The sequence below is a fragment of the Ylistrum balloti genome, unplaced genomic scaffold, assembly GCF_031769215.1.
Source record: "Ylistrum balloti isolate Yb309-2 unplaced genomic scaffold, AGI_CSIRO_Ybal_v1 Utg369954, whole genome shotgun sequence".
NCBI lineage: Eukaryota > Metazoa > Mollusca > Bivalvia > Pectinida > Pectinidae > Ylistrum > Ylistrum balloti.
In genome coordinates this window covers 1403829-1430272 of record NW_026782055.1, presented here as the reverse complement: position 1 = coordinate 1430272, position 26444 = coordinate 1403829, and the positions used below count along the sequence as shown (strand labels likewise).

The 26444-nt window shown below is 38.4% G+C and overlaps 1 protein-coding gene across 1 annotated transcript; it reads left to right on the top strand.

Annotated features, from left to right (window-relative positions):
• The first annotated feature begins 87 nt into the window (after positions 1-87).
• Positions 88-26135, top strand: LOC132547401 (U4/U6.U5 tri-snRNP-associated protein 2-like). Its single transcript, XM_060211159.1, has 14 exons — positions 88-796; positions 1277-1340; positions 1831-1925; positions 3810-3946; positions 8375-8471; positions 11486-11541; positions 14037-14262; positions 15669-15814; positions 17015-17060; positions 19098-19321; positions 19780-19841; positions 20335-20476; positions 20635-20721; positions 25951-26135. The coding sequence occupies exons 1-14, from the start codon at positions 88-90 to the stop codon at positions 26047-26049; spliced, it is 2190 nt and encodes a 729-aa protein (XP_060067142.1). The 3' UTR covers positions 26050-26135.
• Positions 26136-26444: the final 309 nt, after the last annotated feature.

Below are 26444 nucleotides of genomic sequence, written 5' to 3'. Positions count from 1 at the left end.
AGTGTTGTGTTTCCGAGAGATAAAACGTTTTGATGATAACGATGCAATTGTGTACATATTTGACGTTTTGTGGACGCACATGAAAGTATGGCGGAAAATGAGAGCCGGGAGTTCGCAAATGAGCTCAAAGGTATCTTAAAAAGAAAGCGCGATAGTTCACATCTCGGCAAACTTGATGATGACAACCCAATAAGATCTATTCTGAAGAAGGGAAAATCATCTAAACCAAAGGAATCAAAAGAGGAGTCATTCGACACACGTGGACCGAAAGCCGACCCCCTTCATGAAAGTCCTTCTAAAAAAGGAATATTGAAATCTTCTGTTGTTGTTCCAACACAGCAAGGAAATACTGCTCAAAGAAACATCCTTCAAAAATCTCCAGAAAACACGGATGTCGCTTTAGTGACAGAACAAGCTAAATCCATTACCAGCCCTATCAAAACACCAAGAAGTATATCTCAGCCTCAAGTGAAACAAGAGATTCGAGATGAATTGTATGAAATTGCAGAGGCAGAACTTCTTTCCGAAGAGCAAGAGCTGGCAGAGCAGCGACCACCTTCTCCTCCTCCGCAACCAAAACAAGCCACACCTGATGCTAAGCGTGATACCAATGTGGACCAAGAGCGTGTAAAAGAGGAGCGCCGATCCAGCTCCAGTAAACACAAATCTGGTTCTTCAAAGTCGCATTCATCAAAGAAAGAAAAATCATCAGATAGGAAATCCAAAGCTGATAAAAATCAAGAGCCTAAGCAGCCAGCGAATATTGTAGATGATTTTGATGACGATGATGAAATTGGTAAACAATATGCTTGTCATTTGTGTCAGAAACATAAAACCACATTTGATATTCCGTTTTCATTTGAAGCAGCTGTATTGAGCACAGGTTCTGTACAAGAATGACTATCAATTCTGTCAAAATAAAAAACAGTTTTAAACACGATTCATTACTGGGAAAAGAGACTTTAACAGTCATTTTTGCTCAATAATACTGACATAACATAACATGATGTAACATAAAGGTAATGACATGATATATCCTTGTAAAACAAAGTGCATTTTTAACTACACCAGTTGGTTATACTCCCGGGTCCCTAACAGGGCTATTGCTTTCATCGCTAGCTCAAAATTTATTGATGTGTAATAAAAAATTGAAAAACATTAATCAGTATAAATGTATATCTGAAACAGAAAAGTAGCTATATATTAATTTAAAAGGTTTATTATGATATATAATCATCATTATATATACCATATGTGGTTTTCCTTTTCTTTTAAGAACCTATTCAAGATCCTAAAGTTGACAGAAGTCGTTCCTGTCCCTATCTTGATACTATAAACAGGTAATATATAGTCTAACAAAGAATAATTGTTTGATTATGGGAGCTGAATGTAAACAAACGGGAATGTTCTTTGGGTGTATATTACACTTATCTACTTCAATAGATATGTAATTATTACAGTATTAGCTTTTCAGTGCTTCAGCATAATTGTTCTCTCTTTAAAACATGCAATACCTGTATTGTTTTGTTTCTTAATTTTCACTTCCAAGTAACAAAATTATGAAACCAAAAAAATCTGCAATCTGGGAAAATGTTTAATTCTTCAGCAAAATACAGGTATTACCATAATCAAAATTTTCAGTTGATTCATTATTTCAGGCTTTAAGCCACAATTTTTGACCAAGATCATAATATTAAAACGATAAAGTCACAGTATTAGTGAACTTATTACTAATTCTTGGAATCAAGACTTGACCTTGAGATTTTGTTTTCAATTGTTTTATAATTCAGAAATTTAGAGTTCTAAATGAAATGTTTGTCTTACCATTAGGTCTCTGTTGGATTTTGATTTTGAGAAGCTGTGCTCTGTTTCTTTGTCACACATCAATGTCTATGCCTGTCTTGTATGTGGGAAATACTTCCAAGGTAAGCATTTAAATCCAATAATACAGATGTTCAACTTGTTCAATGCCTGCATACCACAAGGTCCAAATTAGACCTAGCTCTGATTACTTTCAGATTTGGTATAATTGTAGAATAGTGTATCCCTTGTATTGGCATATGATTATCTAAGGGTTTGATGTGAATGTATGCTAGTTAATGCTTACAGGGATTGAACCTCAGGAGGTCATATTGAAGAAAATAATGAAAAAAAATGTTACAAAGTCAAAGTCAGCTTATAATGTGTTATCTTTGTTAAAAACTCTACATTTTAGGCACAATGAAAAATGTATATTCACATTTGGAGAGATACATAACTGATGCTTGCGGTTTAACAGTCAATAAAAGACTGTCATTTTTGTTTATGTGACATATCATTGATATTATTAAAATCTTTTTAACAAAATATAAAGCTTTAACTACATTGTACAGGTGTTGAAAATGAAGAAAGTGCTTTTCAGTGCAAATTACATTTGAGAAGTGGCACAGTTATAGTTTTTCTTCTGCTGGAACCTGTCAAAAAAGCTATACCACTGCCCTATCAAATATCTGGTGTGCTGATGATAAGCAGTTTGGTGTACTTTTACCCCCACTGTGTTGTAATCACTTTGTGCATGCATTTGCCCATCCATGTATGTATCATATGTATAAACTTGTATCATAGCATCAAGTTCTACTCTCAGTCAGGTGAAAACAGTTACAGATTTAAGAGTCGAGCTAACACTGGACAGCTTCTGCAAACTAATCAATAATGATAAGGGTTACAATATGCAGAGGATTGAGGGCATTCATGTCTTTAAGATAGTTTCTAGTTCAGTATTTATAATCATGCTCAAATAAACTATTGTAAACCTTACCTACTCCCCTGTTGTGATTATGAGATCATGGGATCATGAAGTTTACAATTTTGGTAAAGCACCGTAAGACCCTTCATTCCATTAGGAGCATTTTATTCTACTTTATCTGGGTCTTGAAAGGAATAAATGCCTCACCAACAGGGATAATTAGACCAGTTTTTATACATATGCAGATTTTACTGTTTTATTTCAGTCTGTCTCTTTGTGTCTGTCTGTCGCTCTCTTTGTCTGTCAGTCTGTCAGTCTCTTTTTCATTCTCTTGCTGAAATTTGGAAATAAGGCATAAATAAACCATTTTGCCCAATCCCACCCCTAAATAGAGCATTATATTGGAGTTTATTTAAAACTGAACTTTTTTTTTTGTGTGTGTTTTTTTTTCAGTTTACATGATAAAGATATTTAGCAGAGTTAGAACTTGAAATTACATCCAAACATTTTCCATTTCTCCTAAACTTAGCCAGAATAAGCTCTTATAGTATGTATTACTTTCAGAGCAACAATCAAATTTATTTTCTGATGTTTGAGTATTACCAGTTATTTATTCTATATACATTGAATATTCACAATCATCTGAGTATATTTCACTCAATACGATGAGAAATCATGTAGTAATATATTTTTCTGTGTATTTGTCCACCTATTTAAATATCCATGTGTTCATCCCTTAGTTCAAATGAAAAGGCTTAATCATATGATATCTCCTAGTCACACAGTGGTATAAGAATGTGGAAAAACTCAGATTTTTGTGCTTACTCTGTAAAGATTAAAGGATCAAAAGTCGCGAGTGACAATCTTACATGTTAAAATCTGGTGTGTGATTTGGTTCATGTACCATAGTATCAAGACAAGGTTTAAAGGACAATGTGAATAGTAGAGAAATCACAAATGAACTTTTCAGGTGTTCAAAGAGTATGTACATTTATGTGATGGTGGTATATCTAAGGGATTCCCTGCTGAGTTTGGGTTTATTTAGATGAACAATTTTTAAATAAACAGCTTTTTTATTTTTCAGGTCGTGGAAAGATGTCACATGCATACACACACAGTGTACAGGACAGTCATCATGTGTTTCTCAACCTCCTCACTCACAAGTTCTATTGTCTCCCTGACAACTATGAGATCATTGATTCATCTCTTGAAGACATCATTGTGAGTTAACTTTAAAGTCTAGAGAAGGGATGGAATATCTTGATATTTAATCATGTTAATATTTCCTGTGCATAAGTTAATTTTATGAGTACTGATGAAAAGCTGTTTTTAGTATCATATATTGAAATATTCTCATTCACAATATGGCTCCATTGCAAAGAGGCCATCAAAATGCTTTTCCATCATATTTCAGAAAACATCTACATCTCAAATAGAAAGAAAAAGCTTAATCATTTAGATACAGTTTAACCTGTTTATAGTGACCATCCAAAGGATTAACAGAAATTGGTCACTTTAGACAGGGCATTGTTGTAAAGAGTTGTGATCTGATTGTCATCATACTTTTTACCAAAACATTGATATATCAAGTTAATCATTTGGAAAGGGATACATGAATATATAAATAGCTCATGTAATTACCTTAAAACAATCGCTAGACTGCAGAATCCATCGACGTCATCAGCCAGGACCACCTCTCACTGGACGTTTCGACTCCTATCCTGGAACGTCCTCAAGGTGGTGAGTCGACAGTGATTGGCCAAATCACTGCCCGTCGATGGATGGCTTCCAGCTCAAATCTACTCTTCTCCACCAAAGCCAGCTGGACGACTTCTCTGCTGTTGTTGATAGTCGTTGAACAGCTGCCCTTCGGTCTCTTCCCTGGATGCCTAGTGTAGAAAACATCCTCCACATGGACTGTGCAGGGAACCCTCTGCACCCCATCTCTACTGGCAAGACCCACACACTCCATCCTTTTGCTCTCACGTCGTCTGCAAGATCGGCGTACTTCCCTTTCTTCCGCTCATGAGCCTCTTGGCATCGATCCTCCCAGGGGACAGTTAGCTCAATCATTATCATTTTCTTCCCTTGCTGTGACCATAGCAGGATATCTGGACGAAGGTTGGTTTGGACGACATCTGGGAAAACTAGTCTTTGTCCTAAGTCAACCCGCATCTCCCAACTGTTTGCTCCATCTAGTATCCCTCCTTGGTGCACTGCTTTCTTATTGGTTGTCTCTCCAGATCTTACAAAGTTGATGTACGGTTGATGTTTGGTACATTTCCTCTTTTTCTGCCTTTCCTTCTCAAGGGTGTCTGCTAGCTCTCGCAGTACCTTGTTGTGTCTCCATGTATATCTCCCCTGGGTCAGAGCGGTGTTGCACGATGACAATACATGGGCCAGGTTACCCGGTTGGTCACACAGTGGGCAGTTGGGGTTTTCCGTCATCCCCCATCGGTGGAGATTGGTAGGTGTTGGTAGGACATCATACACTGATCGCAGGAGGAACTGGATTCTACATGGTTCCAACTTCCAGATATCTGCCCATGTAAGACGTCTTTCCGTTGTCTCCCATTTGGTCCATGCTCCCTGTGCTCCCATTTCTACAGCTTTAACCTTCCTGATCTCTTCCTCCATCTTCCTGATGTTATCTTGAACCATCTTCCTTCTACCAGCCGTGTCTGCTGTTCCCCACCTTTCCACCCGCATTGACCCTAACCCCTGTTTGCCTATACAGGTAGTCCCAACGATGTCGCTGTGCCTTAGCCTGCTCTCTGCTTCCTGTACCGCACTACTTGCTGACCACTTGCGTCCTGTTCGAGTCTCAATTCCAGCATTCCGGATCTTCTCATCTTTGGAGTCTCTAACAGTCATCACCAGCCTAACCTTTGCCACCTTGAACTCTTCTACCAGTGATGATAATGGGAGTTGTAATTTGCCTGTGGTGCTGTAAAGGCCCACACTGGTGAAACTTGGGGGGACTCCAAGCCAACGTCGTAGACATTTGCTTATTTTCCTTTCCAGGATTTCCACTGTGGTAGTGGTAACCTCGTACAGGGTTAGAGGCCACGTGAGGCGTGGTAGGAGCCCGTGTTGGTACATCCACGATTTGAATTTACCGGGCAGTCCTGATTTGTCAATTCTCCTCAAACCTTCTTCCACCTGGTTCTGCAAACGTTTGATATTCTTGTTGTCGTTCAGGCTAGCATCAAACCACTTTCCTAAACACTTGATTGGATTGTCTACGATTGTTGGGATCTCCTCCTGCTGTATCGAGAGCTTGAACTTTCTGGTCACTTTCCCTTTCTTTATCACAACACATCGAGATTTCCTTGGTTTAAACTTCATCCTTGCCCATCCAACTGTTTCCTCGAGTGCTGACAGGATCCATCGCGCCTGCACGTGGGTGGTAGTTGTTATGGTCAGGTCGTCCATGAACCCTCTGTTTGGTGGTACTCGCACTCCTGATGAAGTCTTGGGTCCTCTAGTCTCCCGGTCTGCCGCCTTGATGATCAGGTTCATCCCCATCACAAAGAGTATGACCGATATAGTGCATCCTGTTACAATACCCTTCTCAAGTGCCTGCCAAGATGTTGTTATCTCCCTGACCGTGAATCGGAGCCTGATGTTGCTGAAGTAGCTCTTCACGATCTTCTGGATGTGATCCGGGATGTGGTAATGTTCCAGCGCCTTGAAAATCAACTGGTGGGGGACAGAACCGTATGCATTGGCCAGGTCTAACCAAACAACTGTCAAGTCTCCTTGATTGATCTTGGCTTCCCGAATTAGCTGTGTGATTGCGCTGGTGTGTTCAATACATCCAGGGAATCCTGGAATTCCTCCTTTCTGCACAGAAGAATCGATGTACTCATTCGATGTCATGTACTTCGTCATCCTCCTGGCAAGTATGGCAAAGAAGATTTTCCCTTCTACACTCAAGAGTGATATGGTTCTGAACTGGTTCATGGTCGCAGAGTTCTTCTCCTTCGGTACAAATATCCCTTCTGCCGTCTGCCAGCATTCCGGAATTTGCCCTTTCCTCCAAATCACCCTCAGAATCCTCCAGAGCCGTTTCAGAAGTTTTGGGCACATCTTGTATACTTTGTAAGGTATACCACTCGGTCCAGGTGCTGATCCTGATCTTGCTTTCTTCACAACTTCAAAAACCTCCTTCCAGGTTGGTTCTTTCTCGTCTAACTGGAATGTAGGCTCATCCTCCAATGGTATTCTCTCACACTCTCCAAGAGGCTTGTTCTTACCAGCATCAGAGTGTGTCTCCCTCAGATGTTGTTCTATCTCTTCCTTCGAGGCCTGTAATCTGCCAGATCTCTCTCCCCCCAAAAGTGAGGATGTAAACTTGTAGGGGTTGGCAATGAACGCTGCCCTTTTCTTTGCTGTAACCCTTCTGCTCTCCCTTGATTTTTCAGCCTTCTGTAGTGTTGTTAGCTTTGTTCTGATGTCATCTCTTAGCTGCTGCAGTCCGTATCTTTCAAGCTCACTCGCTTTCCTGTACTGTTTCCTCAATACCTTTAACTCCTTCCGGAGTTTTGCCACTTCCTGTTGTCTCCTACTAGGTTGGTGGACCACCTCTGCTCTTTTCCATTCTTGAACACCAAATCTCTCACAGCTGACAGTGTAAACAATGGTCGTAAGTGAAGTGATCTTCTTCTCCACCCCTCCTTGTAGCGTCGCTTCTAATATACCATCTAGGTCTTCATCCAGTTGTTTCCATGACTTTCTGTCGTCCATCTTTGGCCATTTAACCCGCTGCCTTCTCTCTATGTGGATATTGTCTTCCTGAACCCCCTGGTTTGCCTCTCCCTCAGATGAATTCATGGTGTCTTCCTGCGAAGGCACAACAGCGGAGAGGTCCTCAGCACTGTGGTGTGACTCCTGGCTGGGAACCTCCTGCGTCTCATCAGGTTTTCTTCCTGTGCGCTGCCGTTGTGTGTCCTCAGGTCGGCACCTTGCTTTCGCCTGGTGGATCCGCAGTCCATGCAGGTTTTTACAGACCTTCCCACATTTGCATCTAGTTTCATTCTCCTTCCCTCCAGTCAAAGTCCGTTGAACTAGCTTAGTCGTTGCCGTGTTATCTGCCATGTTGAGTCTTTCATCCTCCCCCTCTCGGAAGACTCTGGGGGTGTTGTTCTCCTGTTGTGCTCGTAGCTGGTTGTAGGTTGCGTCCTTGCGGAAGCTGTGGATTGGGATGCTACCCCTCTCCACCCTGGTACTAGTCTGTTCCTAGTCGTCATCTGTCTTTCCAGTGTCACCATTCTATTCTTGGTTGTCATCCAGTCTTTCCTGGAAGTCACTGGATGCTCCAGTTGTACATGTAATTACCTTAAAACAATCGCTAGACTGCAGAATCCATCGACGTCATCAGCCAGGACCACCTCTCACTGGACGTTTCGACTCCTATCCTGGAACGTCCTCAAGGTGGTGAGTCGACAGTGATTGGCCAAATCACTGCTGTCGATGGATGGCTTCCAGCTCAAATCTACTCTTCTCCACCAAAGCCAGCTTTAAAATTTGATGAGATTATTTTGAAACTTTTACAGTCAGATTTTAAAATGTGGTAACAGACCACAACTTTTTGAGTTACCACTTTTTTAGTGACAAGCTTTTGAGTGATGTCAACTTCCATTTCAGTATGTGTTGAATCCAACATTTACAATTGATCACATTAAGAAGCTGGACTTCACAAACAAATTATCTCGCGCTTATGATGGGACAACATACAACCCAGGTATGTTTATAGTTTACAGTTATTTCAGTTATTGAAATCTTAACTTCTGACAACATGAATGGCAGAACAATCTGTATATCAAGAGAGACAAGCAGATGTAAAAACTATTCCTACTGAGTGCCTCTACAGGAACAGAATCTGGGACTTCAACATGATAATCCATGGTATTACTAATTGATTCTAGGAACCTTGCTGTGTTAGCTGAATGATCCTGTTACAAAACTTTACAAAACTATTTTCAATATTTGGTGAAAAAGAGAGAAACGGGGAGGACTCATGCTACCAACATATATTAGGCTGTAGGGGAAGACAGAGGGGAGCAGTAAGGATTCACATTACCAATCTATACTAGGCTGTAGGTGACAACAGAGGGGAGAAATAAGGGCTCACATTACCAATCTATACTAGGCTGTAGGTGACAACAGAGGGGAGCAATAAGGGCTTACATTACCAATCTATACTAGGCTGTAGGGGAAGACAGAGGGAAGCAGTAAGGGCTCACATTACCAATCTATACTGGGCTGTAGGGGAAGACAGAGGGGAGCAGTAAGGGCTCACATTACCAATCTATACTTGGCTGTAGGTGATGACAGAGTGGAGCAGTAAGGACTCACATTACAAATCTGTACTAGGCTGTAGGGGAAGACAGAAGGCAGGGGAGGGCCCACATTACCAATCTATACTAGGCTGTAGGTAGGTGACGACAGTGTGGAGCAGTTAGGGCTCACATTACCAGTCTATACTGGGCTACTTGGCTGCAGGTGATGACAGAGTGGAGCAGTAAGGACTCACATTACAAATCTATACTAGGTTGTAGGGGAAGACAGAAGGCAGGGGAGGGCCCACATTACCAATCTATACTAGGCTGTAGGTGACAACAGAGTGGAGCAGTAAGGGCTCACATTACCAATTTATACTGGGTTGTAGATGAAGACAGAGTGGAGCAGTAAGGGCTCACATTACCAATCTATACTGGGCTGTAGGTGACGACAGATTGGAGCAGTAAGGGCTCACATTACCAATCTATACTGGGTTGTAGATGAAGACAGAGGGGGAGCAGTAAGGGCTTACATTACCAATCTACACTAGGCTGTAGGTGACAACAGAGGGGAGAAATAAGGGCTCACATTACCAATCTATACTAGGCTGTAGGTGACAACAGAGTGGAGCAGTAAGGGCTCACATTACCAATTTATACTGGGTTGTAGATGAAGACAGAGTGGAGCAGTAAGGGCTCACATTACCAATCTATACTGGGCTGTAGGTGACGACAGATTGGAGCAGTAAGGGCTCACATTACCAATCTATACTGGGTTGTAGATGAAGACAGAGGGGGAGCAGTAAGGGCTTACATTACCAATCTACACTAGGCTGTAGGTGACAACAGAGGGGAGAAATAAGGGCTCACATTACCAATCTATACTAGGCTGTAGGTAGGTGACGACAGAGTGGAGCAGTAAGGGATCACATTACCAATCTATACTGGGCTGTAGATGAAGACAGAGGGGGGCAGTAAGGGCTCACATTACCAATCTATACTAGGCTGTAGGTGACACCAGAGGGGAGAAATAAGGGCTCACATTACCAATCTATACTAGGCTGTAGGTAGGTGACGACAGAGTGGAGCAGTTAGGGCTCACATTACCAATCTATAATAGGCTGTAGGTAGGTGACGACAGATTGGAGCAGTATGGGCTCACATTACCAATCTATACTGGGCTGTAGATGAAGACAGAGGGGAGCAGTAAGGGCTCACATTACCAATCTATACTAGGCTGTAGGTGACAACAGAGGGGAGAAATAAGGGCTCACATTACCAATCTATACTAGGCTGTAGGTGACGACAGAGGGGAGCAATAAGGGCTTACATTACCAATCTATACTAGGCTGTAGGTAGGTGAAGACAGATTGGAGCAGTAAGGACTCACATTACCAATCTATACTAGGCTGTAGGGGAAGACAGAGGGGAGCAATAAGGGCTCACATTACCAATCTATACTAGGCTGTAGGTGACGACAGAGGGGAGCAATAAGGACTCACATTACCAATCTATACTAGGCTGTAGGTGACGACAGAGGGGAGCAATAAGGACTCACATTACCAATCTATACTAGGCTGTAGGTGACGACAGAGGGGAGCAATAAGGACTCACATTACCAATCTATACTAGGCTGTAGGTGACGACAGTGGGGAGCAATAAGGGCCCACATTACCAATCTATACTAGGCTGTAGGTGACGACAGAGGGGAGCAATAAGGGCCCACATTACCAATCTATACTAGGCTCTAGGGGAAGACAGAAGGCAGGGGAGGGCCCACATTTTTTACATGTACTAGGCTTAAGCAGCCTTTATTGGAAGAACATGAAGATGAAAGAATATTATTCCTGTTCAACTCTTCACAAACAACACCTTATTTTGGACATGTAAATTAGTGTTTTTGGGGCACTGCTTGTACAGTCAGTGATTCTTCAATAACATCCAAAGTGTATACCAAATTAGTCATTTCGATGAATATTTTACATGCCAAAAGTGACAAGTATGGGTTACCTTTACTATCAATCATTAATCAGACAGGTCTTCAAATTTCACAAGATTTGTCCATTTCTGAGAAAATTTAGAGAAAATCTGCTCTTTAAAATCTCTTAAGCTGTTCCTCTGTGTGCATTTAAGGTCAGCTCTAATTTTGTGTTTGTTTACTTCTTGTACATTGTAGATCAGCTGTAATTTTGTGTTTGTTTACTTCTTGTAAATTGTAGATCAGCTGTAATTTTGTGTTTGTTTACTTCTTGTAAATTGTAGATCAGCTGTAATTTTGTGTTTGTTTTTGTGCATTGTGGGTATACTGATGTCATTTTAAGTTAGACACGAATTCAGCTTTAATGTAAAAATTATTATATTAACATGCAAATGTACCTGTTTTTGATCATCTGCAGTATTAATAGTGTAATATAATGTATAGTATGCATGTGTTAGTAGCGATACATATAATGTGAAATTTCCAACTCTTTTGTAGGTATTGTTGGACTGAACAACATCAAAGCCAATGATTACTGCAATGTCATTTTACAAGTAAGTATGATGTCCTCGGTTCCTTAAACTATAGTACAGTGAATTAAATGTCACAGATCATTCAGCAAACTGTATGTCATAGCAGTTTCTAGTTAGGTTTAAATTTGAGAACAGGATTACAGACAGATTTTAATTTTTGGTGTGGTATCATACAAGACCAATGGAATGACTTTATGTCTAGAGTAGAAAGTTTTCCTCAGAAGTACGGAAAGTGTTGCTTTATTGACATAGGCGTAACAACATGTTACATCATGATAATCCTGCATCATGGCTTTCTACTGTTACCTCAGTATCATGTATTCTATTAATTTTGTGTAAAAGTGAAATGTTTTCTGTGTAGAGGTAATCTATGGCATTCAAAAGAAAACATTAGAATAGTATACATGGAAATACTAGTGAAATCATTCCAAAATTTCCATGGGACTAGAGAAAAGAAGTCTTGATGTATCAATTGTAATTCTATAGACTGATGGTATAACCATGTTAGATAGATTTGTGGGCTAGGCAGATCAGAGAGACTGATGGTATAGCCATGTTAGATAGATTTGTGGGCTAGTCAGATCAGAGAGACTGATGGTATAGCCATGTTAGATAGATTTGTGGGCTAGTCAGATCAGAGAGACTGATGGTATAGCCATGTTGGATAGATTTGTGGGCTAGTCAGATCAGAGAGACTGATGGTATAGCCATGTTAGATAGATTTGTGGGCTAGGCAGATCAGAGAGACTGATGGTATAGCCATGTTAGATAGATTTGTGGGCTAGTCAGATCAGAGATACTGATGGGATAGCCATGTTGGATAGATTTGTGGGCTAGGCAGATCAGAGAGACTGATGGGATAGCCATGTTAGATAGATTTGTGGGCTAGTCAGATCAGAGAGACTGATGGTATAGCCATGTTAGATAGATTTGTGGGCTAGTCAGATCAGAGAGACTGATGGTATAGCCATGTTAGATAGATTTGTGGGCTAGTCAGATCAGAGAGACTGATGGTATAGCCATGTTGGATAGATTTGTGGGCTAGTCAGATCAGAGAGACTGATGGGATAGCCATGTTGGATAGATTTGTGGGCTAGTCAGATCAGAGAGACTGATGGTATAGCCATGTTAGATAGATTTGTGGGCTAGTCAGATCAGAGAGACTGATGGGATAGCCATGTTGGATAGATTTGTGGGCTAGGCAGATCAGAGAGACTGATGGTATAGCCATGTTAGATAGATTTGTGGGCTAGGCAGATCAGAGAGACTGATGGTATAGCCATGTTAGATAGATTTGTGGGCTAGTCAGATCAGAGAGACTGATGGTATAACCATGTTAGATAGATTTGTGGACTAGGCAGATCAGAGAGACTGATGGTATAACCATGTTAGATAGATTTGTGGGCTAGGCAGATCAGAGAGACTGATGGTATAACCATGTTAGATAGATTTGTGGACTAGGCAGATCAGAGAGACTGATGGTATAGCCATGTTGGATAGATTTGTGGGCTAGTCAGATCAGAGAGACTGATGGTATAGCCATGTTAGATAGATTTGTGGGCTAGGCAGATCAGAGAGACTGATGGTATAGCCATGTTAGATAGATTTGTGGGCTAGTCAGATCAGAGAGACTGATGGTATAGCCATGTTAGATAGATTTGTGGGCTAGAGAGACTGAGATAGCAGAGAGTGGACTGATGAGAGACTGATAGCCATGTTAGATAGATTTGTGGGCTAGGCAGATCAGAGAGACTGATGGGATAGCCATGTTGGATAGATTTGTGGGCTAGTCAGATCAGAGAGACTGATGGTATAGCCATGTTAGATAGATTTGTGGGCTAGTCAGATCAGAGAGACTGATGGTATAGCCATGTTAGATAGATTTGTGGGCTAGGCAGATCAGAGAGACTGATGGTATAGCCATGTTAGATAGATTTGTGGGCTAGTCAGATCAGAGAGACTGATGGTATAGCCATGTTAGATAGATTTGTGGGCTAGTCAGATCAGAGAGACTGATGGTATAACCATGTTAGATAGATTTGTGGGCTAGTCAGATCAGAGAGACTGATGGTATAGCCATGTTAGATAGATTTGTGGACTAGTCAGATCAGAGAGACTGATGGTATAACCATGTTAGATAGATTTGTGGGCTAGTCAGATCAGAGAGACTGATGGTATAGCCATGTTAGATAGATTTGTGGGCTAGTCAGATCAGAGAGACTGATGGGATAGCCATGTTAGATAGATTTGTGGGCTAGTCAGATCAGAGAGACTGATGGTATAGCCATGTTAGATAGATTTGTGGACTAGGCAGATCAGAGATACTGATGGGATAGCCATGTTGGATAGATTTGTGGGCTAGTCAGATCAGAGAGACTGATGGGATAGCCATGTTAGATAGATTTGTGGGCTAGTCAGATCAGAGAGACTGATGGGATAGACTCTGAAATAGACTTCCAGGATGAACTGGTTGAGAAGACTGGAAAGTTTTATTGTTGTATTGTTTTCATCTCCAGGCACTATCCCACGTGTCTCCACTAAGGAACTACTTCCTTCAGGAACAGAACTATAAAAAGATCAAGCGACCTCCTGGGGACCAAATGTTTCTGATTGTTCAACGGTTCGGTGAACTTATCAGGAAACTGTGGAATCCACGGAACTTCAAGGCTCATGTCAGTCCTCACGAAATGTTGCAGTCTGTGGTCTTGTGTAGCAAGAAGAAGTTTCAGATCACAGAACAAGGTACAAAATAAACACCATCTGTATGGTATATACATAGTGGTATATATAACCTGTTATAAATATCCTTACACAGTATATATAACCTGCTATAAATATCCCAACACACTATGTTTATATAACCTGTTATAATATCCTTACACACTATGTATATATAACCTGCTATAAATATCCAAACACACTATTTATATATAACCTGTTATAAATATCCTTAACACTATTTATATATAACCTGTTATAAATATCCTTACACACTATGTATATATCACCTGCTATAAATAACCTAACACACTATTTACATATAACCTGCTATAAATATCCTTACACACTATGTATATATAACCTGCTATAAATAACCTAACACACTATGTATATATAACCTGCTATAAATATCTTTACACAGTATATATAACCTGTTATAAATAACCTAACACACTATTTACATATAACCTGCTATAAATATCCTTACACACTATGTATATATAACCTGCTATAAATAACCTAACACACTATGTATATATAACCTGCTATAAATATCCTAACACACTATGTATATATAACCTGCTATAAATATCCTTACACAGTATATATAACCTGTTATAAATATCCTAACACACTATGTATATATAACCTGCTATAAATATCCTTACACAGTATATATAACCTGCTATAAATATCCTAACACACTATGTATATATAACCTGCTATAAATATCCTTACACAGTATATATAACCTGCTATAAATATCCTTACACAGTATATATAACCTGTTATAAATATCCTAACACACTATGTATATATAACCTGCTATAAATATCCTTACACAGTATATATAACCTGCTATAAATATCCTAACATACTATGTATATATAACCTGTTATAAATATCCTAACACACTATGTATATATATAACCTGCTCTAAATATCCAAACACACTATGTATATATAACCTGCTATAAATATCTTAACACACTATTTGTATATATAACCTGCTATAAATATCTTAACACACTATTTGTATATATAACCTGCTATAAATATTCTAACACACTATGTTTAAATAACCTGCTATAATATCCTAACACACTATTTATATATAACCTGCTATAAATATCCTAACACAATATGTATATATAACCTGCTTTAGATATCCTAACACACTATGTATATATATAACCTGCTCTAAATATCCTAACACAATATGTATATATAACTTGCTATAAATATCTTAACACACTATTTGTATATATAACCTGCTATAAATATCCTAACACACTATGTATATATAACCTGCTATAAATATCTTAACACACTATTTATATATAACCTGCTATAAATATCCTAACACACTATGTTTATATAACCTGCTATAAATGTACTAATCTATGTTTGTTTTATGTATATAACAGGTGACTCACTGGATTTTATGTCCTGGTTCCTGAATGCTTTACATCAGGCGCTGAACGGCACAAGGAAGCTTAGCAGTAGTATTGTTAACAAGACTTTCCGAGGCAAGATGAGAGTGTACACACGCAAAGTGTTGCCTGTGGAATTGGTATGTTGAAGTGAAGAAATTAAGGGCTATTCCAGTATCCCACTCAGGAATCCAGATTTTGTTTAGGGCTACCATCCATAGCATTTAATTTATCATATGCTTAGAAGTAATAGGTTGTAAACTAGACCATAGATAGAAGTGAGTTATTTTGGAATCTAAGGATTAAATAGATGTTTTACTGGAATAGTCACCTGTGTAACAGAGCAGATATTTGTCACACCTTTCTATTGTTATGTCTATTACTATAGTTCTATGTCCTATAATTCTGTAATGAACCACACTTTGTTGTTCCTATTTATTCAGAAGAGAGATTACTTGGTTGGATTTGATATCAATCCAGTATTTTGTTGTTATGCCCCAGTCATTTCATGGTTGGGACATATAGTGTTACCTTTACCTGTCATTCCACATTCCAGTATGATATTATTTCTGCTCATTTACTCATTCAAAGATACAGATATATATCACTGTAATTTGGTCTATAATTGTATAATGATATGCAGATGATTTCTGATGTGGTTTTGGTCAATTTCAGAGTTTGGATTATTCAATTTAAAGAATTTAAATTAAAGTTTAATATAAAAAAATTGGCAAGATCAATATTAGAGAGACTTGCCGAACTCCAGTCAGAATCTAAAAAAGAAGTCTGCAGGTAGAACTTTAATTTCAATTAATTTTCCATAGATTCTGTGGACAGAACTTTTATTTCAGATAGTTTTACATAGATTCTGTGGACAGAACTTTTATTTCAGATAATTTTACACAGATTTTGTGGACAGAACTACGAGTCACGAATAAACCTCTAAACAAAACTAATAACACAAAAAAAACTTTTCAAACATATCTGTGATTGTCAGCCGGGCTTTATATCTCTCCAACACATCTACTATATAGTATACAGTATTAGTATTCCCCAGAAAAACTCTTCAAGAAAAGGATCATTTACTGCTGTTAGCCATGGTTAGAAAAGAAAATAGAAATTAGATCTACAGAGATTTTAAACCCAGTGTGATGACATGTCACTCCTACCTCCAGACTTGTTATGATATGTATCATGGGATTGTATTTTGTTGATAAACCAATATATTCTGTCTGTAATTTACTACACAGTAGAATGTGCAGTAATATTCAACTCACAGAGATTTATGTAACATTTAGTATATTTTTCAGCAACAATAAGTTTGTTTTGTATATTAATAGAAAGACGAGGAAAAAGAAAAACTACTTCAGACAGACGAGTATACAGGTAATTCTGATTTTATTCTTCCTTGATAATACAATGTACATGTAGAAATATTTTGTGTATTTGTCGAGAGAGAAATAGAAAATCAAGATTTATAGATAGAAATATGGCCGAATAATCATTCGGACATTCTACTTAACATGGTGCCTAAAGACAAAGTACTAAGGTAATGTTGTAGTTCCTGTGTACATGTGGTGTAGACACAGAACTTGGGTAATGTTGTAGTTCCTGTGTACATGTGGTGTAGACACAGTACTAAGGTAGTGTTGTAGTTCCTGTGTACATGTGGTGTAGGCACATTACTAAGGTAATGTTGTATTTCCTGTGTACATGTGGTGTAGACACGGAACTTGGGTAATGTTGTAGTTCCTGTGTACATGTGGTGTAGACATGGTACTAAGGTAATGTTGTAGTTCCTGTGTACATGTGGTGTAGACACAGTACTAAGGTAGTGTTGTAGTTCCTGTGTACATGTGGTGTAGACATGGTACTAAGGTAATGTTGTAGTTCCTGTGTACATGTGGTGTAGGCACATTACTAAGGTAATGTTGTATTTCCTGTGTACATGTGGTGTAGACACGGAACTTGGGTAATGTTGTAGTTCCTGTGTACATGTGGTGTAGACACAGTACTAAGGTAATGTTGTAGTTCCTGTGTACATGTGGTGTAGACACAGTACTAATGTAATGTTGTAGTTCCTGTGTACATGTGGTGTAGACATGGTACTAAGGTAATGTTGTAGTTCCTGTGTACATGTGGTGTAGACACAGTACTAAGGTAGTGTTGTAGTTCCTGTGTACATGTGGTGTAGACATGGTACTAAGGTAGTGTTGTAGTTCCTGTGTACATGTGGTGTAGACACGGTACTAAGGTAATGTTGTAGTTCCTGTGTACATGTGGTGTAGACACAGTACTAACGTAATGTTGTAGTTCCTGTGTACATGTGGTGTAGACATGGTACTAAGGTAGTGTTGTAGTTCCTGTGTACATGTGGTGTAGACACAGTACTAAGGTAGTGTTGTAGTTCCTGTGTACATGTGGTGTAGACATGGTACTAAGGTAGTGTTGTAGTTCCTGTGTACATGTGGTGTAGACACAGTACTAAGGTAATGTTGTAGTTCCTGTGTACATGTGGTGTAGACACAGTACTAAAGTCATGTTGTAGTTCCTGTGTACATGTGGTGTAGACACAGTACTAAAGTCATGTTGTAGTTATGTGTACATGTGGTGTAGACATGGTACTAAGGTAGTGTTGTAGTTCCTGTGTACATGTGGTGTAGACACAGTACTAAGGTAATGTTGTAGTTCCTGTGTACATGTGGTGTAGACACAGTACTAAAGTCATGTTGTAGTTATGTGTACATGTGGTGTAGACATGGTACTAAGGTAGTGTTGTAGTTCCTGTGTACATGTGGTGTAGACACGGTACTAAGGTAATGTTGTAGTTCCTGTGTACATGTGGTGTAGACACGGTACTAAGGTAATGTTGTAGTTCCTGTGTACATGTGGTGTAGACATGGTACTAAGGTAGTGTTGTAGTTCCTGTGTACATGTGGTGTAGACACAGTACTAAAGTCATGTTGTAGTTCCTGTGTACATGTGGTGTAGACACAGTACTAAGGTAATGTTGTAGTTCCTGTGTACATGTGGTGTAGACACAGTACTAACGTAATGTTGTAGTTCCTGTGTACATGTGGTGTAGACACAGTACTAAAGTCATGTTGTAGTTCCTGTGTACATGTGGTGTAGACATGGTACTAAGGTAGTGTTGTAGTTCCTGTGTACATGTGGTGTAGACATGGTACTAAGGTAGTGTTGTAGTTCCTGTGTACATGTGGTGTAGACATGGTACTAAGGTAGTGTTGTAGTTCCTGTGTACATGTGGTGTAGACATGGTACTAAGGTAGTGTTGTAGTTCCTGTGTACATGTGGTGTAGACATGGTACTAAGGTAGTGTTGTAGTTCCTGTGTACATGTGGTGTAGACATGATACTAAGGTAATTGTAGTTCCTGTGTACATGTTGCCTGCTTTATATGCAGAAAAGTATGAGGAGATCCCTTGGCTGTATTTGACCTGTGACCTTCCACCTCCACCACTGTACCCTGATGAGTTACGAGAGAACATCATTCCACAGGTGCCATTCTCCACCATCCTTGCCAAATTTAATGGGATATCTGAGAAGGAGTACAAGACACATAAAGACTCCCACATGAAGAGGTTTGAGCTGACCCGTCTCCCACCCTACATCATCTGTTATATAAAGGTATTTACATGGCTATGTTGTAACACCTCTCCACATGATGACAAGTTTAAGTATTACATATGCTCCTGTCCTGATATTTTAAGAATGTCCACATTGTTGCAGTCAAATAATCTAAAATGAAAAAGTAAAGTTTATCTACTCAGCAGGTCTGTATTTATTCCTTAACAAACAACCATGTTTCATGTTGAAGATGGAGCCTTTGTTATTTTCGATCTAGTGTGACAATGATCTCTGAGATTGTCAAAGTTTTATACTATTGCTTTTCTGCAAGTGTTACTGATGTAGACTGACTTTGTGCAATGAGGCTAAAAAAAGGTAAAAATGCCACACTAATATCTTTTCCTATGTATTTTCATGGGTTGGCATTGGATAATAATTTTATGATCTAAGATTATGATTGTATTGATAACAAACTATAAAGATGTGACATTTAGCAATTGTACTTAACAATCTTACAGAGATTCACGAAAAATTATTTCATTCAAGAAAAGAACAGAACAATTGTCAACTTTCCTATCAAGTAAGTATATTTCTAAAGAACTTTTAAAACCATTTAAGTACTGAAAGCTGATCCTAATGAAAGCTGTAATGTTAATAATAAGATCACTTGTATAGTAATCCTGGTGTCCGACATACAGTTTGTCCGTCAGCACTTTTGTTTCCGTGCGTTAGCTTGAGTTTCCTTGGGCCGATAAAGCTCAAACTTCATACAGTGCTTCCTTATTAAAAGTGCTGGCATGGGATTGCTTTTCAGCTGTAAAGGTCAAAGGTCAGGGTTGGTTTATTTAAAAGTCAAATAAGTATTTGTGGCAATGTTTGGTGAGGGGGTATACTTGTCACTCCCTCGATGACAGCTCTAGTTATATTTTCCTGGTGCATTAGAAGTCAGAAAAGAAAGAGCATACTATTCTAATTATTGTTGTTATTTTACTGGAATTCTTTGAATTATGAATTTTATTATGATATGATCTGCTGATTAGCTAATATACGATACAATACTCCATTTTTTGTAGAAACATTGACTTTGGTGACCTTTTAGCTCCCGAGATCCGAGCTCAACACAAGAACACAACATATGACCTTATGGCTAACATTGTCCATGATGGGGAGCCAAAGTCAGGGAAAGGCACCTACAGAGTTCATGTTATCCATAAGGTGGGTCATTGTTTTATAAATTATGAAGGTGATTATCCTAATTCTCTATGACACTGTAAGTGGTGACCGTCCTATTTCTCTATGATATACTATGGTGACCATCTCGATTATCTGTCATAAATTACAAAGTGACTATCCTACCGTTACTTTTATTCCAGGGTCTGGGTAAATGGTATGAGATGCAAGATCTCCATGTGACAGATATCTTACCTCAGATGATTCCACTCTCTGAGAGTTACATACAGGTGAGTCAACCTTTAAGTCTATGGATTACAGAAACAGAAGTTTCCCTCAGTAACAATGAAAGTCATATGTTGCGAGTGAAATTATATACATTATATATGCAGGCATGATAAATACAGTCTTTCCCAAAATCCTGTGTGAATATTATTCTTAGGACATCAAAATTATCAAATGATACAAGATATATATTCAAATATTTGAATATCTTGAGAGAAATTTCAGGTTATCTGACCCTCTGTCAGCTCCTGCAGTGTGCTGTCGATAAACTTTTCCTTTAAAATGCTACTTCTCCTAATACTTGAGTGGATTTCAACCAAATTTGGTCTGAAACATCCTTAAAGGTGGGCAATCATTTCTTAAAGTCAGATATTTGATTTGACCACTGATGACTGGAAGTTGGAGCCCTAAATGTGAATTTAGGAAAAATTTGGCTTTGAAAACTTATTCTACCTTTACATCAGCCTATGTCAACAAATTTGACCAGAAAAGGTGTGGGCAATTATTTATTTAATTCAGCAAGTTGTTTCGACATCTGGGGACTGTGGGACAGTTGTCTGGATGGGAAATTTGGTTAAAATTTTGTTCCAAAACCCTTCTTTTTTTTAATGCCTCAGGAAATTTCAACCAGATTTGGTCTGAAACATCACTGATGTAGGCTATCATTTCTTAAATTCAGAGAGATGCATTGACCCTTTGGGTCTAAATTTTGTTTTTAAACTCTAATCATCCTTTCTTTAATGCCTTAGCATATTTCAACCCAATACATCTGAATCATATCTTTGGGAGGTCAGTCGTTACTTAAACTCAGAGAGTTGATTCAACCTCTGGGAGGACGAGGGAGAGAAGGGGGATGCTAATGGGAAATTTAGCTGAAACTTTGCCTTCAATACTAGTATTCATACATGCAAAACTGAAATGGCAATAATATCTGAAATGAATGATGTTTGATTATCAGATGACCATTAAGGACCATGGGCCTCTTGTTAAGTCACCCAAAACCCAAACGAACTTTGAAATAATCTATTCTAATGATCTTTTCCTTTTGTCTATTATCATGAGTTGAGTCATCCATCTGCAAACAATTGACACTTTTTTTAGTCTATTCAAATTGCTCTGTATCCATGGTCCGTCCTTAAACAATTTTTTGTTATTGCTATTTCTTGATAACTACAGCAAAGATCTTTCTTAAATTTCTGATGTAGGTTTTCCTTGGTTCATAGTTGTGCCAATTTGATTTTTGGAATGATCAGAAAAAAAAATGGCCGACAGACAGTCATCTTAAATTTTGTCTTTGAAGTTTGTTATAGCTATTTCTTGATAACTACAGCATAGATCTTTCTCAAATTTCTAATGTTGGTTCTCCTTGGTCCCTAGTTGTGCCTGTTTGATTTTGGTGCTGATCAGAAAAAATAAAATGGCCAACAAGCGGACATCTTGGATTTTGACTTTGAAAGTTTGTTATCACTATTTCTTGAGAACTACTCTATAGATCTTTCTTGAATTTCATGTACAGGTTCCTTTAGGTCCCTAGTTGTGCTGTTTGAGTTTTAGACAGATAAGAAAAATGAAATGGCTGACAGGCAGCCATCTTGGATTTTGCCTAGTAAAGATTGTTATTGCTGTTTCTTAAGAAGTACTGAATGGATATATCTTAAATTTCATATGTATGTTCCCTTTGCTCTCTCCTTGTGCTTGTTTGATTTTGGGACTGATCAAAAGAAACAAAATGGCCTCCAGACGGCCAGTTTGGATTTGGCAGGTAAAGGTTATCATCGCTATTTCTGCATAGGAATGTTCAAATGTCTTATCATTAAGAGCAAAAACAGAGAAGAGAAAAGAACAGAAAAGATCCAACATTCAAGAACATATAATTATAAGAAAATTTAAAAAAAAATGGTGGGTACCCAGATCCCTCTGGGATCTCTTGTTATTTCTTGTGAAAAAACATTAAACCAAATTAAATGAAATATTACAGAACAGAACCTCTAATGCCCTCCTCCCCTTCCCCATAGCCCCCAGAGGTTAAATATCTGTAGTATATATCAGAACATTATACTTTTGGGTATGCTTGTTATTTTCTGCAAGACATGATTCAAACCTGTAGGAGTTATTGTCATCAGATAACATTTTGTTTGTACAATATGCTTCAGGAGTGGGCCCAGTTTATTTAAAAAAAAAAAAAAAAAAAGGAAAAGAAAAACAGTTTCTCAGCTGTCTGCCTATAATATATTACTTGTATTTGAAATTCTTTCATGTTAACATTATGATCGTTATGTTAGGTAGCATTAAGGAAAAACATTTGTACACTGTTGTCTAAGTACACTGAGGTACCCTTTCTCTATCATTAAACATCTCTATAAGGTTTAATTTACTTTATCAAATCACTGTTTATGGTAGATTTGATATGTTTGATTTCACCTAGCGATCCGGGGTTCGATTCCCGGAATGGACATGAACAGGGATTGGGATCACCTGTCCAACCATATGGGTTTTCCCCGGGTACTCTGGTTTCCTCCCACATTAAGACCCCTCGCACGCTTCCAAGTGTGCCAATAAGAGTGATTAAGTTGGAAAAACTTGTTTCAAAATTGTTGTAAGATGAATAAATTATTATTTGATATAAAAAGAATATCTGCATTACCTGAATTATAACACCATCATAAGGATGACAATAGTAAATAATTGCTGACTTTTACTCATTAATGAATACCTCAGGGAATGGATTAGGTAGGGATTAAACGGGAAGTATGGATACATTAACGGAGGGCCAACGGAAATGATAACATAAAGGTAGATCACACGTTTCTGTGGAGAGTTTAAGAGTCTCTTTACACATACCCTTGTAAGTAAATGTTTGGTGAGAGTAAATAGCTGGGTGTGACAGGTAGAGAGGAAGAATTGACCTTTGATCTATCAACATTCATCATGTCTTGTAGTACTCGACAGACTTCAGTCAGTAAGGATTTTGTGGTCACGCTTTTATATACATTAGTTTTGCGAAGTAATTTAACAAACGAGTGATGTTATTATACCCCTCAGACCAAGTTCTGTACTGGAGTAACGATATACTGTCTAAATAACTCCAAGTAGTTACCAGATACATTACGTAATTGTTTGATCTCATTCTATGTACAACTTGTTAAATCCTTTTGCATTAAGGAGCCAGTAAGATTTGTGTAACTATACAACATGAGTCCACAATTAATTAACAAGTAGATATTTTTCTACTGTCATTTTTAAAAGATTTATAAATGAAGTAAAAAAAAAGCCATTCCATTTCAGAATCAAATGACTGTATAACAGCAATAAGCTCAGGTGTGACAATAACTCCACCCATATCTGTTCCATATCATTCAATGCTACTTGATTATCCTGTAATAAGCCCACCTTTGAATAAGATGAAATGTGTTGACCCTGTATTTATGTCCTGTAATAAGCCCACCCCCTGACTTTGAGAAATAAGTATTGCATTGGCTCCCTGGGGTCCTGTAATAAGCCCAACCCCAGACTTTGAGGAATAAGTAATGTGTTGGCCACAAGGGTCCTGTAATAAGCCCATCCATTGTCTTTGAGGAATAAGTAATGTGTTGGCCCTCTGGGGTCCTGTAATAAGCCCACCCATTGTCTTTAAGGAATAAGTAATGTGTTGGCCACAAGGGTCCTGTAATAAGCCCATCCATTGTCTTTGAGGAATAAGTAATGTGTTGGCCCTCTGGGGTCCTGTAATAAGCCCACCCATTGTCTTTAAGGAATAAGTAATGTGTTGGCCACAAGGGTCCTGTAATAAGCCCATACATTGTCTTTGAGGAATAAGTAATGTGTTGGCCCTCTGAGGTCCTGTAATAAGCCCAACCCCTGACTTTGAGGAATAAGTAAGGAAAGATTAGATTTTGAGCAAATTTGGTCTGATAAATCCTAGGAAAAACAGAATTAAGTTTTGTATAAACAGTGGGTCTAGGCCCCTCAGGATGGGAGATGCAAGACCCATTCAAGGGAAAGTAAGGCAAATTCTTTATAGTTCATCTTCTGTTGGAATGGTAGGATTCTGTCCTTATTTGGTCTGAAGCATGAACTCTCTAAGGACAAAGGAGTAGGGCTCCTAGGGGAAATAGATATAGTGTTTGTTGTGTGTTTGGATATTCAGAATTCCTTTTCCTTTAGTTTTGATGAAGAAATATTATCAGAACAAAGCCAAGTGAGTGATGCAGGCCCTAAGGGCCTTTGTACATTCACCTGGCCCAAAAGGCCACATGACCTTATGGCATACCTTGGCTGTCCATCCTCTACAGATTGCTACTGAATGGCTGAGGAAATTTTGACCAGTTTTGGTCAGAAGAAACTTTCAAAGAAGGGGAATCAGTTTTGTATAAATGGTTGGTCTCAGTCCCCAAGGGCTTGAGGGGCAAGGCTCAAAAATGGAAATTGCATCTGAAGCATTCTTGGATCAATTTTTGTATAATTGGTGGGTCTTCCTCGGAAGGGAAGGATGTCAGGAGAAATATATTGAATTCTTTAGAATTGTCCTTATTAATAAGGAATTATTGAATTTTGTCCAAATTTGGGTCTAAAGCACCCTAGGATGAAGGGAATTTAATTTTGTTTAAACAATGCATCTGATCCCAAAAGGGCAGAGAAGTGGGGCTTAAAAGGGGAAATAGATGTAATTGTTTTAAATACTTTTTATTTAGTTCAGATGAAGCAATTTAAGGGAACTAATCCAAGTGAGAAATACAGCCCCAATGTTCACTTAACATGTAAGAAGTATTATTATCAAGACAGAAGTAAAAAACTTAATTCTATTTTGTGTTGTCGGTAGCAGTAGATGGGATGAAAATCTATGGTTGATAGGAAGTCCTACTCCTTTGTTTTAGATAATTATATTCCTATTGAAGACCCTTGAGCCCCATATACTAAAGTTTCAGAACATCTAACACAATTTTTTAAAAATTCTTCCAAGGCTGAAATGATTGCATATTATAGTATTTCCTCATAACATGTACCTATGATGTTTTCTTCCTTACCATCTCAGTACCTACCAAACTACCAAATACTATTATCACTATGCATATACAAAATTCTCACTGCTTTTCTTACAGAAGTCCTGAAGGTTTTTTTTATTTTAACATAATGTATTTGACTTCACTAAGCTTTGCTGATCATACTATACTTAAAACATTATAGGAAAAGAAATTACTTATCTGTTGTCTTAAATATATAGAACTTTATTCCAGATATTTGAGCTAAGGAGAGACATCCCAAATCCAACATTTGGTATGGCAGTAGAAGACCAGCCACCCCAGCCTGAGAACTTTGCTTCTATGGAAGTTTAAATGATTGGAAAGACTCGATAGCAGGACATATCTATAACAATGTGTGTAAGAATAGGACGAAAATAAAATGTCAAGCATCATAGAAAGTGGTGAATGTCTTAACTATACCATTGTCCAACAGGTGTTACAGAGAGTGGTAAAACAATACCATCAGGTGTTACAGAGAGTGGTAAAACAATACCATCAGGTGTTACAGACAGTGGTAAACCAATACCATCAGGTGTTACAGAGAGTGGTAAACCAATACCATCAGGTGTTACAGAGAGTGGTAAACCAATACCATCAGGTGTTACAGAGAGTGGTTAAACAATACCATCAGGTGTTACAGACAGTGGTAAACCAATACCATCAGGTGTTACAGAGAGTGGTAAAACATTACCATCAGGTGTTACAGA